Below are 14,875 nucleotides of genomic sequence, written 5' to 3' on the forward strand. Positions count from 1 at the left end.
GTGCCTGACTTCGGCCAGGTGCGGCAGGCCACTGCTGCCATATGCTGCGCTGCCACCCTGCGCGTGGGTCCATCCCCTTCAGGCGCGGGTGGTGGAGGGCCCCACATGCCGGCAGTGCTCCGGGGGCAGCCGGGCTGGTGGGGAGGGGACTGCATGGCACACTGGAGCTAGGGCCCGGAGAGAGCCGACGTGGCGCCGCTACGGCCCGGGCGAGCCAATGTGTGGCGGCGCTATAGCCCGGTGCTGGGAGCCGCTTGGAGTGGGCGGCGCAAAGGCCCGAGAGGAAGCAGAGGGCAGGCATTGGGCGGCGCTAGGGCCCAGAGGGAGCCGGCGTAAGGCGGGGGTGGGCTCGCGATCTGTGCCTGCGCGCGGGGCAGGAGGGTGAGGGTCTCGCGCTCTAGATTCTGCCTCTCTTAGAGCCGCGCGCCCGGCGGTTGGGGCGGCGGGTCTGGCGCGCGGGGTACGTGTCCCGCTGCAGCGGCTGGTGGGGGCGGCGGGGGCTGCCCCCTCCCCGGCTCGGCGCTGTGAGTGGGCGGAAGATGGCGCTGGGCGGATGGAAATCCTAATGACGGTCTCCAAAATCGCCTCTATCTGTACCATGGTGAGAGAGGGGGCCGGCCGGGCCCCCGCGGGGCCTGTGGGGGCGGGCGGTGATATAAGGGGGCCGGGCGCCGGGTGTGAGGGGGAGCCTCCTGGCGAGGCGGGCTCGAGGGGGCGGGTTCTGGGGCGCCTGTGCATGCTTCGCGGGGGGGTGTGTGAGCCAGGCACTGAATCGGGGGGTGGGTTTGGAATTGGGACGGAAGGTAGCGCGTGCGCTGCGGGGGCCCTGCAGCATCGCGCGTGGGTGGGTGGGTGTGTGTGTTGGGAAAGGGCGTGAGGGGGGCGCTTCCTTCCCTTGCAAACAGGTGACACGGGTTATGCTGGGTTCGAAAACCAAGCTCCTCGGAGCGGTGCTTCCTCTCTGCCTGGGTTTTGTGTGTGCATGTAGAAGAGTGTGCCACTCGCCGTGGGAGGGAGCGAGGGTGGGAATCAAAAACTGGGTGTAGTTAATCGGCTTTAGAGAATGCAGCATTGAGGCAAGCATTAATGGCAATGGGGGTGGGGAAGCGTAATATGGACATATGGTGAAACTTGATTTAAATAACCACACAGGAAACTAGGAATCATTATCAGAGGGGTAGCCGTGTTAGTCTGAATCTGTAAAAAGCAACAGAGGGTCCTGTGGCACCTTTGAGACTAACAGAAGTACTGGGAGCATAAGCTTTCGTGGGTAAGAACCTCAAGTGAGGTTCTTACCCACGAAAGCTTATGCTCCCAGTACTTCTGTTAGTCTCAAAGGTGCCACAGGACCCTCTGTTGCTTTTTAGGAATCATTAGTTAACCAGTAGACAGAAGTCTTTTTCAAAATTGTACTGGAAATCTTGCAGATCCTTTAAAATATTTGCTCAAGCTGGTTTTTATTGAGTATAGGCTTTCTAGAGATCTTGACTCTACCCCCCTCCCACCCTCAACTCCGCATCATATTTTTTTTGTCATCGGTAGTTAGTACGTAATGCCTCACTAATGTTGTGTGGGCTTGGTCGTCATGTCACAGTGGCAGTCTGGTGCACCCTTGGTTACCCTTAAAAGCTGCATTAGCATCCAGTGTAGTTAGTCTTGTGCAATATGGCACACATACTGGTATGTAGTCTGAACTGTTTGCATCGGTCCAAGTCCTGATGGGAACACATCTTTCAGTGTTTATTTTTAATTTGACTTCATCCTTAATTATTTTTGAAGAAAGAGTTATGAGCACACTAATTGGTGTAATAGAACTTTTCTATCTCTAACTAAAAAAAATTATGAATTTAGTGCTTTTTGAGAGTGCTGAACTTTGAGACCAAGCTATCCTCTAACCTGTAGAAATAATCTCTCCTCAGAAATGAGGCACTTTGGCAGACCATTGTAGGAAATCTTGCATTCCACTCTTCTGTAAAACTGTACTATGAATGAAGGAGCTATGTACACATCTCCTTTTGAGAGCACAAAAATGTGAATTTAGAAGTTAGAGACTGCAGAAGTTGGGAGAGACCTATTGGATCATTCCCTACAGTACTTCTCTGGGCTTTTTTCTCTGTCTAGTTATAAACTTCTCAAGCAGTGGGGCTTCCTCCACTTCCCATGGGAGACTGTTCTGCAGTTTTTATGAATTTCTGTATTATTGTCTTAATATATCAAGCAAAAGTTTCAAAGGAGGCCCAAACTATTCTAAATGAATTACTTTCTATAGCTATGTCAGCTAAAATTGCCAGTAATGGTTGCAAGTCTACTGTAGTGACAGATGTTTGTGGTATGAGAGAGCACACAAAGTACTTTCAGTTAAGCTATTAAACAGTCATCAGGTATGGGTTGGAGCTGAACAAGTGATGTAGGAGAGGACTCTACATTCTGTGTTGTCACCTAAACCATTTTGTTTCAGTTAAATCTCGCGATGAACTAAAATATATGTCTATACATAACTAAGACATTTTTACATCGGGTACATATGTTCAGTCGTATGGTTTATTAACTCATGATGTGCTTTGGGATAAAGTCATTATAAAATTTAAAATGAATTTTGAAATGTCTGTGCTTTATTAGGATCTTGGGATAGGACCACTAGATGAAGATACCCGTTTTAAAGCTGCTGTGTTTAAATTTACTTGGTAATCTAGGATCTTATTTACAATCATAGTGTAAATTAATGCACACATTATGCTGAAGCTGGTCCCAACAGTATAGTTATAATGCTGAGATAAAAGTTCTTAGTTTAAGTGGTGTTTTAAATCTTTATTTTGTTAAAAAAAAAAAAAAAAGTATTCAAAATTTACATTTACAATTTGATTCTTTCATGGTGGCTTGATGAAAATTGGGTTGATACAGAGAGAATAAGGGATAAAGGAGTTAAGGAGAGCTGGCTGTTTCTCAATGGGACAGTAGTGAAGGCATAATTGCAAACTATTCTGATGCGGAGGTAAAATAGGAAGAATAGGAAAAACAACAAGGAGTCCTTGTGGCACCTTAGGCTTGGTCTACACTACCCCCCTAATTCGAACTAAGGTACGCAACTTCAGCTACGTGAATAACGTAGCTGAAGTCGAAGTACCTTAGTTCGAACTTACCTTGGTCCACACTCGGCAGGCAGGCTCCCCCGTCGACTCCGCGGTACTCCTCTCGCCGAGCTGGAGTACCGCAGTCGACGGCGAGCACTTCCGGGTTCGACTTATCGCGTCCAGACTAGACGCGATAAGTCGAACCCAGAAGTTCGATTGCCAGCCGCCAAACTAGCGGGTAAGTGTAGCCAAGGCCTTAGAGACTAACAAATTTATTTGGGCATAGGCTTTCGTGGGCTAAACCCCACTTCATCAGATACATGGAGTGGAACATACAGTAGGAAGGTGTAAATACGCAGCATATGAAAAGATGGGAGTTGCCTTACCAAGTGGGGGATCAGTGCTAACGAGCCAATTCAATTAAGTTGGAAGTTGCCTATTCTCAACAGTTAACAAGAAAGAATGGAAATCACTTTTTTAGTGCTAATGAGGCCAATGTAAACAAGATGGCCCATTTCAAACAGTTGAAAAGAAGGTGTGAGTATTTAGCAAGGGGAAATAAGTTTTTGTAAAAACAATGAGGAGTATTTGTGGCACTTAGAGATTAACAAACTTATTTAGTTTTTGTAGTGACCCATCCACTCCCAGTCTTTATTCAGGCCTAATTTGATGGTGTCCGGTTTGCAAATTAATTCCAGTTCTGCAGTTTCTTGTTGGAATCTGTTTTTGAAGTTTTTGTTGTTGAAGAATTGGCACTTTTAAGTCTGTTATTGAGTGACCAGGGAGACTGAAGTGTTCTCCTACTGGTTTTTGGTTATTATAATTCCTGATGTCAGATTTGTTTCCATTTATTCTTTTGCGTAGAGATTGTTCGGTTTGGCCAATGTATGTGGCAGAGGTGCATTGCTGGCACATATCACATTAGTAGATGTGCAGGTGAATGAGGCCCTGATGGTGTGGCTGATGTGGTTAGGTTCTATGATGGTGTCCCTTGAATAGATATACGGACAGAGTTGGCACTGGGGTTTGTTGCAGGGTTTGGTTCCTGGGTTAGTGTTTTTGTTGTGTGGTGTGTAGGTCCTGGTGTATATTTGCTTCAGGTTGGGGTTGCAGGTCTGTAAGCGAGGACTGGCCTGTCTCCCAAGGTCTGTGAGAGTGAGGGATCGTCCTTCAGGATAGGTTGTAGATCCTTGACGATGCGCTGGAGAGGTTTTAGTTGGGGGCTGTAGGTGACGGCTAGTGGCGTTCTGTTACTTTCTTTGTTGGGCCTGTCTTGTAGTAGGTGACTTCAGGGTACTCTTCTGGCTCTGTCAGTCTGATTCTTCACTTCACCAGGTGGATAGTGCAGTTTTAAGAATGATTGAGAGAGATTCTGTAGGTGTTTGTCTCTGTATGAGGGATTGGAGCAAATGCGGTTGTATCTTAGAGCTTGGCTGTAGAAAATGGATTGTGTGATGTGATCTGGATGAAAGCTGGAGGCATGTAGGTAAATATAGCAGTCAGTGGGTTTCTGGTATAGGGTGGTGTTTGTGACCATCACTTATTAGTACTGTAGTGTCTAGGAAGTGGATCTCTTGTGTGGACTGGTCCAGGGTGAGGTTGATGGTGAGGTGGAAATTGTTGCAATCCTGGTGGAATTCAGGATTAAGGGCACAAAATGAATTACACCTAGCAAAGGACATACAAAGCAATAAGAATAGGTTCCTTAAATACATTAGGATTGAAAGAGAGACAAAGGAAAGTGTAGGTACTCTACTTCCTGGGGACGGCACGCTAATAACTATGACAGCAAGAAGGCTGAGGTGTTTACTGAGCTTAGCAAAATAAGCATTAATCTTCACTAGAAAATTAAGGGTGACTGGATACTCTGCACAATATTAACAAGGGGAAAGGAACACATTCCAAAATAGGGAAAAACTAGGTTAAAGAATGTTTAGATAAGTTAGGTATATTCAAGTCAGCAGGGCCTAATGAAATTCACTCTACAGCAGTGGTTCTCAATCTAGGGCCGCCGCTTGTTCAGGGAAAGCCCCTGGTGGGCCGGTTTGTTTACCTGCTGCGTCCGCAGGTTCGGCCCATCGCGGCTCTCACTGGCCGCGATTCGCTGTTCCAGGCCAATGGGGGCTGCAGGAAGGGCGGCTAGCAAGTCCCTCGGCCCACGCCGCTTCCCTGCTCTAGAGTACCTAAGAATCTAGCCAAAGCAATCATGGAACTGTTAGTGATTATCTTTGAGAACTCAGAGGACAGGTGAGATCCCAGAGGACTGGAAAAGGGCAAATCTACTACCTATCTTTAAAAAGGGAGACAAAGAGAACCTGGGGAATCATAAATCAGTCAACTTAACTTCAATACATGGAAAGATAGAGGATTAAATATTAATCAGTTTGTAAGCACCTAGAGGATAATGGGATTATAAGGAATAGTCAATATGGATTTGTCAAGAACAGAGTCACAAACATAGTGGATGGGGGAAAGCAATAGACATGATATATCCTGATTTTAGTAAGGCTTTTGACACAGTTCCACATGACATTCTCATAAGATGACTAGGGAAATCTGGTCTAGATAAAATTACTAGAAGGTGGGTGCACAACTGGTTGAAAAATTGTACTCAAAGAGTAGTTATCAATGGTTCGTTGTCTAATTGGGAGGGCTTATCTAATGGGGTCCAACAGGGGTCAGCCCTCAGTGTGGTACTGTGATGCTTCCCAAGAGCATCCAAAATTATGAGGCACCTCGCTTCCACCTGCCCTTAGCAAGAGGAAGTCTTGTCTGTGCCTGCTGTGGATCAGCTCCCTGACTCCAACATCCTCTAGCAACATGAGCACTAACTTCCATGCCTCAGCAGGCCTGTCTCTGTCTGTGAAGGTTAACGATAGGCACACCAAGCATCCCTTTTGAGCACCCAGGCCCTGGTCCACTGAACACTCTCAGAAGTCTCAGATTTGCTACTCTCAAAGGAATAGTAACACAAGTTTATTAGTTTTAATTCAGGATTGACACTTTTCTTAACAAACACTTAAACTTATTCTTGTTTTCACTATAAATATATCTATTACCAAAGCACAGAGATTTAGATGATAGAAAGTAAGAATATTGGAAACAAATTCTTACATATAAAACAAAATCATAGCTCTCTTTGTAGAGTTGAAATTTAACTCACAAAACATTCCTGTCTCCAACAAGATAGCTTACCTTATGTCCTTTCCTCAGCATTTTCAACCAGGATGGCTGAGAACCCCGTTTGATAAGATCAAACCTGCTGGCACTTGTCTTGGTAGATTGAAGGATGCCAGGGCATCTCTCTGCACCCCAGATAGACCAGACCAGATCTTTTATCTTCACATGAAAGCAGGGTCTTCTCTCCCCCCTAACCCTAAACCCCCCTCCCTCCCGCTGTTTACTTCTTCCTGTTAGTTTCCTTTTGAAGTCTCTGCAAGCTCTTCATTAGCATTTGACTCAGTATGCTAATAGATTTCTATAATAAGAAACACAATACACAATGGTCCACCAGGGAGATAAATGTCTTCCACCTCCTGTCTGGACAAGTTTGTCTCAAATCACCCAAAAGTAGCATGCCCTGTCTTTACAAGGCCTACAGAATATAATTTTCAGCATGTATACAGCATATATACTTCTTGCACATTTTCCATATATACATATCATAAGAGACCTTACCTGACCCCTTTTGGTGAATCCAAGGAATTCAAGTTCCCCTATGTATCTCTGTGCCCTCTGCCAGTTGGCAGCAAGAAGTTCATACGTACTGTTCAGTAGTGTTTCATTAATTACTTGAATAATGGAGTGGAGAGTATGATTATAAAATTTGTGGATGATACCAAGCTGGGTGGGGTCACATGGATTTTAGAAGAAAGGATTAGAATTCAGAATGACATTGGCGAATTGGTCTGAAATCAACAAGATGAAATTTAGTAAGGACAAGTACAGCACTTAGCTATGCATTTGACTTTTCCTTCCTAACAAAATGGGGAAAGCTGGCTAGGTGGTAGTACTGCTGAGAAGGATGTGGGGGTTATAGTGGAACACACATTGATTGAGAGCCAACAGCATTAGGCAGCTGTGAAAAAGGCTAATATTCTGGGGTGTATCAACATGAATGTTGTGTGTAAGACACGGGAGGTAATTGTCCTGCTCTGCTCGCCAATGGTGAGGCCTCAGTTGGAGTACTGTGTCCAGCTCTGGGCTCCATGCTTTAGGAAAGATGTGGATACATTTGAGAGAATTGAGAGGAAAGCAACAAAAATGATAAAAGGTTTAGAAAACCTAATCTATGAGGAAAGGTTAAAAAAAACTAAACATGTTTATTCTTGAGAAAAGAAGACCGAGAGGGGGACCTGACAAGTCTTCAAATATGTTAACAGCTGTTTGAAAGAGGACAGTGATTAGTTGTTCTCCTTGTCCGTTAGATATTAGGAAAAACTTTGTAATTTTAAAGTTAGTTAACCACTGGTATAGGCTTCCAAAGGAGGTGATGGAATCCCTATGACTGGAGGTTTTTAAGTACAGGTTAGATAAACACCAGTCATGGGTAGTCTAGGTTTACGTGTCCTGCTTCAGTGCAAGGGACTGGATTTGATGACATATGAGAACATAAGAGCGGCCATACTGGGTCAGACAAAAGGTCCATCTAGCCTGGTATCCTGTCTTCCGACAGTGGCCAATGCCAGGTGTCCCAGAGGGAATGAACAGAACAGGTAATCATCAAGTGATCCCATCCCCTGTCGCTCATTCCCAGCTTCTGGCAAACAGAGGATAGGGACACCATCGCTACCCATCCTGGCTAATAGCCATTGATAGACTTATCTTCCATGAATTTTTCTAGGTTTTTTTTTTGTTTGTTTGGTTTTTTTTTGGTTTTTTTTGAACCCTGTTATAGTCTTGGCCTCTTGAGGTCCCTTCCAGCCATACTTTTTTTATGGCTCTATAATAAGACTTCTAAAATCTCCCCTTTTTGATTCCCTGCCCCCCCACAAGATTCTCCCCTTTTTTCAGATCCCTGTAGCGAGCATTCTGGATATGTGCTTTGCTTCTTGTGTGCTGATTACCACAAGATTAGTTATTTATAACTGATCTTGTATTTATAGGTAGTGTTTGTCTGTGTCATGATTTGTGACTCTTTCCCCAAAATGGAAAAGAAATGTGCCAAGATGAACATGCTGTATTTAATAGTGATGATATAAGATAGCTGTTTGGGGAAGGTGTGTGTGTGTCTCTCTCACTAACTCTTCACTCCCCCAAAAGATCCTGTAGCCTAGGGGGAAGTTGGGAAAGAGCTGGGGGAGAAGAGACCATACATTCAAATCTGACCTCTATTAGCTGTCTTATATTTCCATGCACTTTGTTATCCTTCTTATTGACGAAGTCTATGAATCCTAGAAAGCAGTCATCCTGTGTGAACTGCCATCCCGTTTTACAGGTACATTAAAAGAGGTTTCATAAGGTCTCTACAAGCATTGTCAGATATAAAACCCAACCACACTGCCTTTCCAATTGAATGTGCTTTGGTCATCCTATGTCTAAGGGTATGTATTCACTTCAGAGTTACCCAGGTTATTGGCACCTATGATAGCCTAGCCCAGGTGTCAGTGGCCACACTGTAAAGCTCTGCCCTAATTACTGTGTCCTAACTGGTGCTGCACTCTTCTGTGTGTGGTGTTTGGACTTCTGGGGGTCATATTTGTGTTGTAGAAAGCTGAGCTGCTCTGTGAGTCTTTCCCAGTGAATTGTGGGAGAACTTGTCAGTCCTTTTGGGTGTATGTGAATAATTGTGAGAAGGCATTTAAGGACTATATGCACTTAAGTGATTTAACTGGCATCCTTGCTGCCAAGTGGGCAGATTACTAGCCCAAGTGAATGCGTAACCGGGCCTGTAACCCACACCCCCAAGCAGCGCCAGCTAACTTGGACTGAATGCATTACTTAACTCATGTGAGAGGTTTTTGTGTGTGCATGGAAGGGGGCTTCAGGCAACACCTGAGTAAGAATAACATAGGCTAATTCTGTAATGAAGCTACATTATCAGAGCTAGTGATAGAATCAAGGAGTCCTGATTTCCAGCATATTTCTGCTCTTTAGCAAACAGTTTTGTAAGCAACTGGGAAACTGTGTGAAATTCTGTGTGTATTCTGGGATTATTTTCCTTGCTGCACATTGTGGGAAATCTACTGAAAGCATCTGGAATTATGGGTGAAATTAGTATATTCCCATGATTCCTCTTCTGGCATCCCATGATACATCTGTATTTTATGAGGCAGCACCATTTTCAAAATGCTGTTAGGCATCATGCAGGGAATGCTGCTGAATGCCATGATCCTGACAGTCAGTAGTAGCTGTAGTAGTAGTAATCACAGTTCAGGGTAACGGTACCTGTATTCCCCTCTGTAGTCTAGCAAGGGCTCTGGTAGGTGATTAGTTTTTCAAACCCAAAACAGGGTTTTTGCCTGTGGTTACTAGTTCATCACAGTTTCAGCTCAGAACAAGCACATTCATGACTCTGAGAGTCATTCATTTATACAGTTTGGGCCTTTGAAGAGATGGTGAATAGGTAATCAGCCAGACAATGATTTTTCTGCTCAAGGTGAAGCTTCAGAAGGGAGATGGGTCATTTTCATTTCCCTCACCCCGAGTATTTCCTAGGAAATCCATTTCATGTGTATTTTCCCAAAAAGTCCTTTCCTAATGCTGCCCAGAGATTGCATTAGTCACATCTCCTAGAGAAATTACATACAGTTCCACAATAGCACATAAACAATGGCATTTGTAATTCAATTGACTCCTGAAATCCTTAGTTCAATAAGGTTTAACTTAATTCCATAAGGTTTGTGTAGGATATTGCAGGATATTGTTATATCTGTTACAGTAATTAATGCGGTATTTGTAGTCATGCAGTCAGATGGCTTTGGGAGTCAGCTACTGCGCTGCATAGCCAGTTTGGGTAGAGGAGGATGAAACTGAGCAACTACTGGTGGATGAACTTTTCCTGGGGCAGCTTCACTTGGAGGAGCACCATGTCTTGGCTTGAGAAACAAATTGAGTGGTGTGAAAGAATAGTGCTGGAGACCTGGGATGACCAGTAGTTGTGATAGAGTTTCAGGATATATGCCACTTTCCCAGAGATCTGTATGGAACTCACTCACCCCTGAGCTGCTGCAGTAGTGTATGAACATGAGAGTTCCTCTTACCATGGAGAAGTTTGTGACCATTGCCATCTGGAAGCTAACTATCCCCCGTTGGTCAGTAGCTAATCAGTTTGGTACTGTTGCGGCTGTTGTCATGGAGATGTGCAGTGCATTAAAGTGCTGATCCCCCAGGGGATAACACTTGGTAGTGCACAGGAGGTTATTGATGGGTTTGCCTGGTTGGGGTTCCTGAATTATATTGGGGGCCATTAATGAGACCCTTGTGCATATTCTTTTGCCTCCCACACCCAGAGTTCATAAACAGAAATGGGTATATCTGAACAGCGCTTCAGATATGGTTGATCACCATGGAAGGTTTGCCAATATTGATATAAGGTGGTCTGGAAAGATCCATGTTGCTAGGATCTTTAGAAACTCAGATCTGTTTTCTTTAATGAAAACATGTGTCCTCCCAGGACCACTCTGGATGTTAATGGTGGTATGATTCCCATGGTCCTTCTAGGAGACTTAGATTACCCTTGGCTTCCTTGGTGTATGAAGCCTTTAACTGGACATTTTGGATAGAGAAAGGGGCTGTTCAGCTATACCCTGAGTTACTGGAGAAGAATACACATTCCACTGTTCAGAATGCTGAAAGGGATATGCTGGTGTCTGATGACTAGGCTGGAGTCTGCTGAGCAATATCTGCCTAATGGGATAACTCTTTCAATGGGAGAGAGCCTCACTGATGGGCAGAGGTGCAGAGACTTTCAGAACATCGTGAACAGCCAGAGAGGCTGCCTCTGAACACTACAGCAAATGGTTAAGGCCAGAGGTGAAAGTAAGCTGGTACGGGCTGGTAAGAAAAGGTGCAGCAGTGTACCAGCAAGAAAATGGAGCATTCTCTCCCTCTGACTCCTTGTCCTGGCTCCAGCAATATTGAGGGTCCAGGTGCCCGGCTCCGTGAATGTTCAGGGCCGGGTCTCCCCCCTAGCCCCACCTGTTGCCCTCCCCGCACCTCCCCTGAGTGTGGGCTGGCCCCCCTTTGCTGCCCCCGTGCACCTCCCTGGGTTACCTCCTGTGTCTCTCCCATGAAGCTCCACGCTGCCTGCCTGCATTAACTGCCGCTGCAGGGTCCTAGTGCCCCCCTCAGGCTGCCTTTCCCCCTCAGACCCTTTCATTTTCCGGTGGGACCCTCCACCAGTACAGCCGTCCCCCATGCCCGCAGTCACCGCTCTTGCCCCATGCTGGGCAAGGGGGAGCCCCATCCCCCACCCCCAGTGAGGCTACAGTGAGGGGCAGCAGCAGGGTTGGAGGCGCCCATTTGATGGCAGCCCTCCCGGCATGGCACCCACCACAGGGGAGGCAAGGGGCATTCCTGGACCTGAGAGGGGCCCTAGGAGTGACAGTGGGGGGGTGAGTGTGCTGCCGGGGGGGAGAAGGGGGTCCCTACCCCAGAGCTCGCTGCTGCCGGTAGGGAGAGGGCTGGGGGGAGTCCTCCTCTCTGGCTCCAGTCCCAGAGCAGCCTGCCTGCACCCCAAACTCATCCCCAGCCCTGCCCCCACCCCCACCCCAGAGCCCACACCCCCAGCCAGAGCCCTCATCCCCCCACACCCCAATCCTCTGTCCTAGCCCTGAGCCTCTCCAACACCCAAAACCCCTCATCTCCAGCCCCAGCCAGAGCTCTCATCCCCATGCACCCTAACCCTCTGCCTCAGCCCTGAGTCCCCAGCCACACCCTAAATCCACCCCCAGCCTCACCCCACAGCCCTCACCCCTGCACCCCTCCCTCTGCACCCTCTCTTATCCCAAAACTGCCTCCCAGAACCTGCACCCCCTCTCTCTACACTCCCTCCCATCCCCAAACTCCCTCCCAGAGCCTGCACCCCAGTCCCCTGCCCCAGCCCAGGGCCTGTACCCCAGACCTCCTCCCCCACCCAAACTCCCTCCCAGAGCCTTGGGCAGGTGGGGAGTGGAGTTTGGGGGGGTGGGCAGAGTTTGGGCAGGGGCAGGTTCTGGGCCCACCACCAAAATTTCTACAAACCTGCCACCCCTACCAGCAAGAGCTGGTGCACCATACCCGGGTGGACCGGCTTCCTGAGGCAGCAATTTAAAGGGCTGGAGCCCAGGTGCCTTTAAATTGCTGCCAGAGCCCTGGGGTAGCGGCGGCAGGGCTCGGGTGGCGATTTAAAGGGCCCAGGGCTCCTGCCAACACTGCCGCCCTGGGCTCTTTAAATCGCTGCTGGAGCCCCACTGCCGCTACCCTAGGGCTCTGGGGACAATTTAAAGGGACCGGGCCCTTTAAATAGCCCCTGGAGCCTGCTGGAGCCCTGGGCTAGCGGCGGCAGGGCTCTGGTGGCTATTGAAAGGGTTCGGGGCTCCCGCTGCCTCTACTACCCCGGGCCCTTTAAATAGCCACTGGAGACCTGCCGCTGCTACCCCAGGGCTCCTGCAGCAGGGCTCCGGAAACAATTTAAAGGGTCCTGGAGGGTAGCGGCAGCCGGAGCCTCGGTCCCTGCTGCTGGAGCCCCAGGGCTCTGTCGGCAATTTAAAGGGCCCGGGGCTCCGCTGCAGTAGCAGCAGCTAGAGCCCCCGGGCCCTTTAAATCACCCCCTTTAAATCGCCCCCGAATCCCAGGACTTCCAGACACCTCTGCAGCTGGGAGCTCAGGGGGTGATTAAAAGGGCTTGGGGCTCCCAGCTGCTGCTACCACAGCCCTGGCCCTTTAAATCTCTCCCGGTGGAGGCCACACCCCTCTTCAGGACTCCGGAGTACTTTAAGTTACTTTCACCCCTGGCTAAGGCTGGATGGTCAGGAATGCCTTGTGCTTTTACTTTGAGGCTAGGAGCTGAAGTTGTTAATGCTTTTTTTTTGTTTTAAATAAAAAGGTTGTGTGTGACCAGATGTTTAACGCATATAATATTAGCAACAAGGGGGAAGGAATATAGGCTAGACTAGGGAAAGAACAGGTTAAAGAATATTTAGCTGTTAGGGTATGTCTACGCTGCAATGTAAGCCGAGGGTCTTTTGGATTTAAGTCTGGAGACTTGGTGTTTATAAGTCTGCACTTGAGTATCCACGCTGATTTGTGACCCTGGGTTTACAATTTCTGGACCTGGGTCTCACATCTGCTCTCATGCATCCACACTGCACTATGCAGACCTGAGTCAAACCACCATGTCCCAGGCTTCCTAGCTCCCTCCTTAGCTGTAGCTGCTCTCGTCGTTGGTTCCTGGTGCACTGTGGGAAAACTTGACTATCCATCCTTCAGAACCATATTGGAAGTTGTTTCAGCCCACCAACACATCCAGCCAAGACATCTTTTGGGTCTGCACGCTCTCAGCAACCGGAGCCAGCAACATGGATGAGGCACCATTTGAAGAACTTGTTCTGCTTATTCTTTCACTCCCATTTCAGGAAACAGGCAGAGCATCCATCAGATGCTGGTGGATGTTTTGATGGCATTTTCTGACTTACTGAATGCACCTCTCAGCAGAGGAGGAGATGGCAGATGCCAACTGGCTAATGCTGTTCACAACTCTCAATATAGCTGCTGATGTCCTTTATGTAGACCAATGATTCCTGAGCAGGATCACAGGCACAGACTGATGGGATCATATTGTCAGGTGGACCTGGGATGATCAGCAGTGGCTCCAGAAGTTTTGCATGAAGAAAGTGACATTTCTGGAGCTTTGTGAGCAGCTTCCTACGAACCTCCAATGTGAGAGAGGGTGGCCATGCTGGTCCAGAAACAGGTTGTATAACTATCTGGAAGCTGGCTACTTCTGACTTCTACAAGTCCATTGCTAATCAGTTCAGTGTTGGCAATTCGAGTGAAACCTCCACCACAGTCAGGCATGTGATTTGCTCAAACGTGGTGAACATAAAAAATGTCCTTGTCATAATTGCTGGGTGTGAGAGAATAGGGTTTCCCAACTGCACTGGGGCCATGATGGTACTCATGCCCAAAGCTTGTCCTCCTTCAAGGAGCACAAGAGTACATAAACCACAAAGGCTACTCCTCCGTCGTTGTGCTGGCCCTTGTCAACCACAGAGGCCGATTCGTGGATGCCAACATGGACTACTAGAAAAGTGCATGATGACAGTTTTCCACTAATTGGGAGTTTTCGTTCGTGAACAGACTGGGACGCTATTCTCATCAAAGGACATTGTCATAAATGGAGTAACTGTCCCCACTTTTATTCTAAGAGACCCCACCCTGGTGTTATGAAATTGTACCCTGATTTCAGAGGCCCTGGCAAAGGAAGGTTTAATTACACTCTCAATAGGTACAGAATGGTGGCTGAATGTGCATTTGGCCAATTAAAATCTTGCTGGTGCTATTTACAGAACCATTTGGATTCAAGTGTTTATCAATGCTGTCTGCATTACCGTGGCTTGCTGTGCTCTTCACAATGTTTTACTGCATCATGACAGCGCGATTCCTCCCCGCCAGGCCCCTGCTTGATTGTGGTTGGACTGCAGAGGTAGAAGGGCCTGAAAATGGAAATGAAACAGTACACTGTCTCAGTATTTCAGAAAAGTTTTATTATATCATCAGCAGAAATTTCTTTAGCATCTCAAGGCCAAAACATGATATTTTGAATAACTGTGCTTCAGTATATCTGAGACCAACAGTTTTTTAGTTCCCAAATGCTGCTTGGA

General features: G+C 47.2%; 1 protein-coding gene across 3 annotated transcripts in view; it reads left to right on the top strand.

The window, feature by feature from the left end:
• Positions 1-297: 297 nt before the first annotated feature.
• Positions 298-14,875, top strand: part of USP12 (ubiquitin specific peptidase 12) — a 65,493-nt gene continuing 50,915 nt past the window's right edge. Inside the window, exon 1 of one of the 3 annotated variants that reach the window (XM_024105384.3) lies at positions 298-601. In XM_024105384.3, coding sequence (XP_023961152.1) covers positions 554-601 — 48 coding nt within the window. In that variant the 5' untranslated portion in view covers positions 298-553. The remainder of the gene's footprint in view (positions 602-14,875) is intronic. The other 2 variants (XM_024105381.3, XM_008168879.4) reach the window with 2 other exon arrangements.

The sequence above is a fragment of the Chrysemys picta genome, chromosome 1 (assembly GCF_011386835.1).
Source record: "Chrysemys picta bellii isolate R12L10 chromosome 1, ASM1138683v2, whole genome shotgun sequence".
Taxonomy (NCBI): Eukaryota; Metazoa; Chordata; order Testudines; family Emydidae; genus Chrysemys; species Chrysemys picta.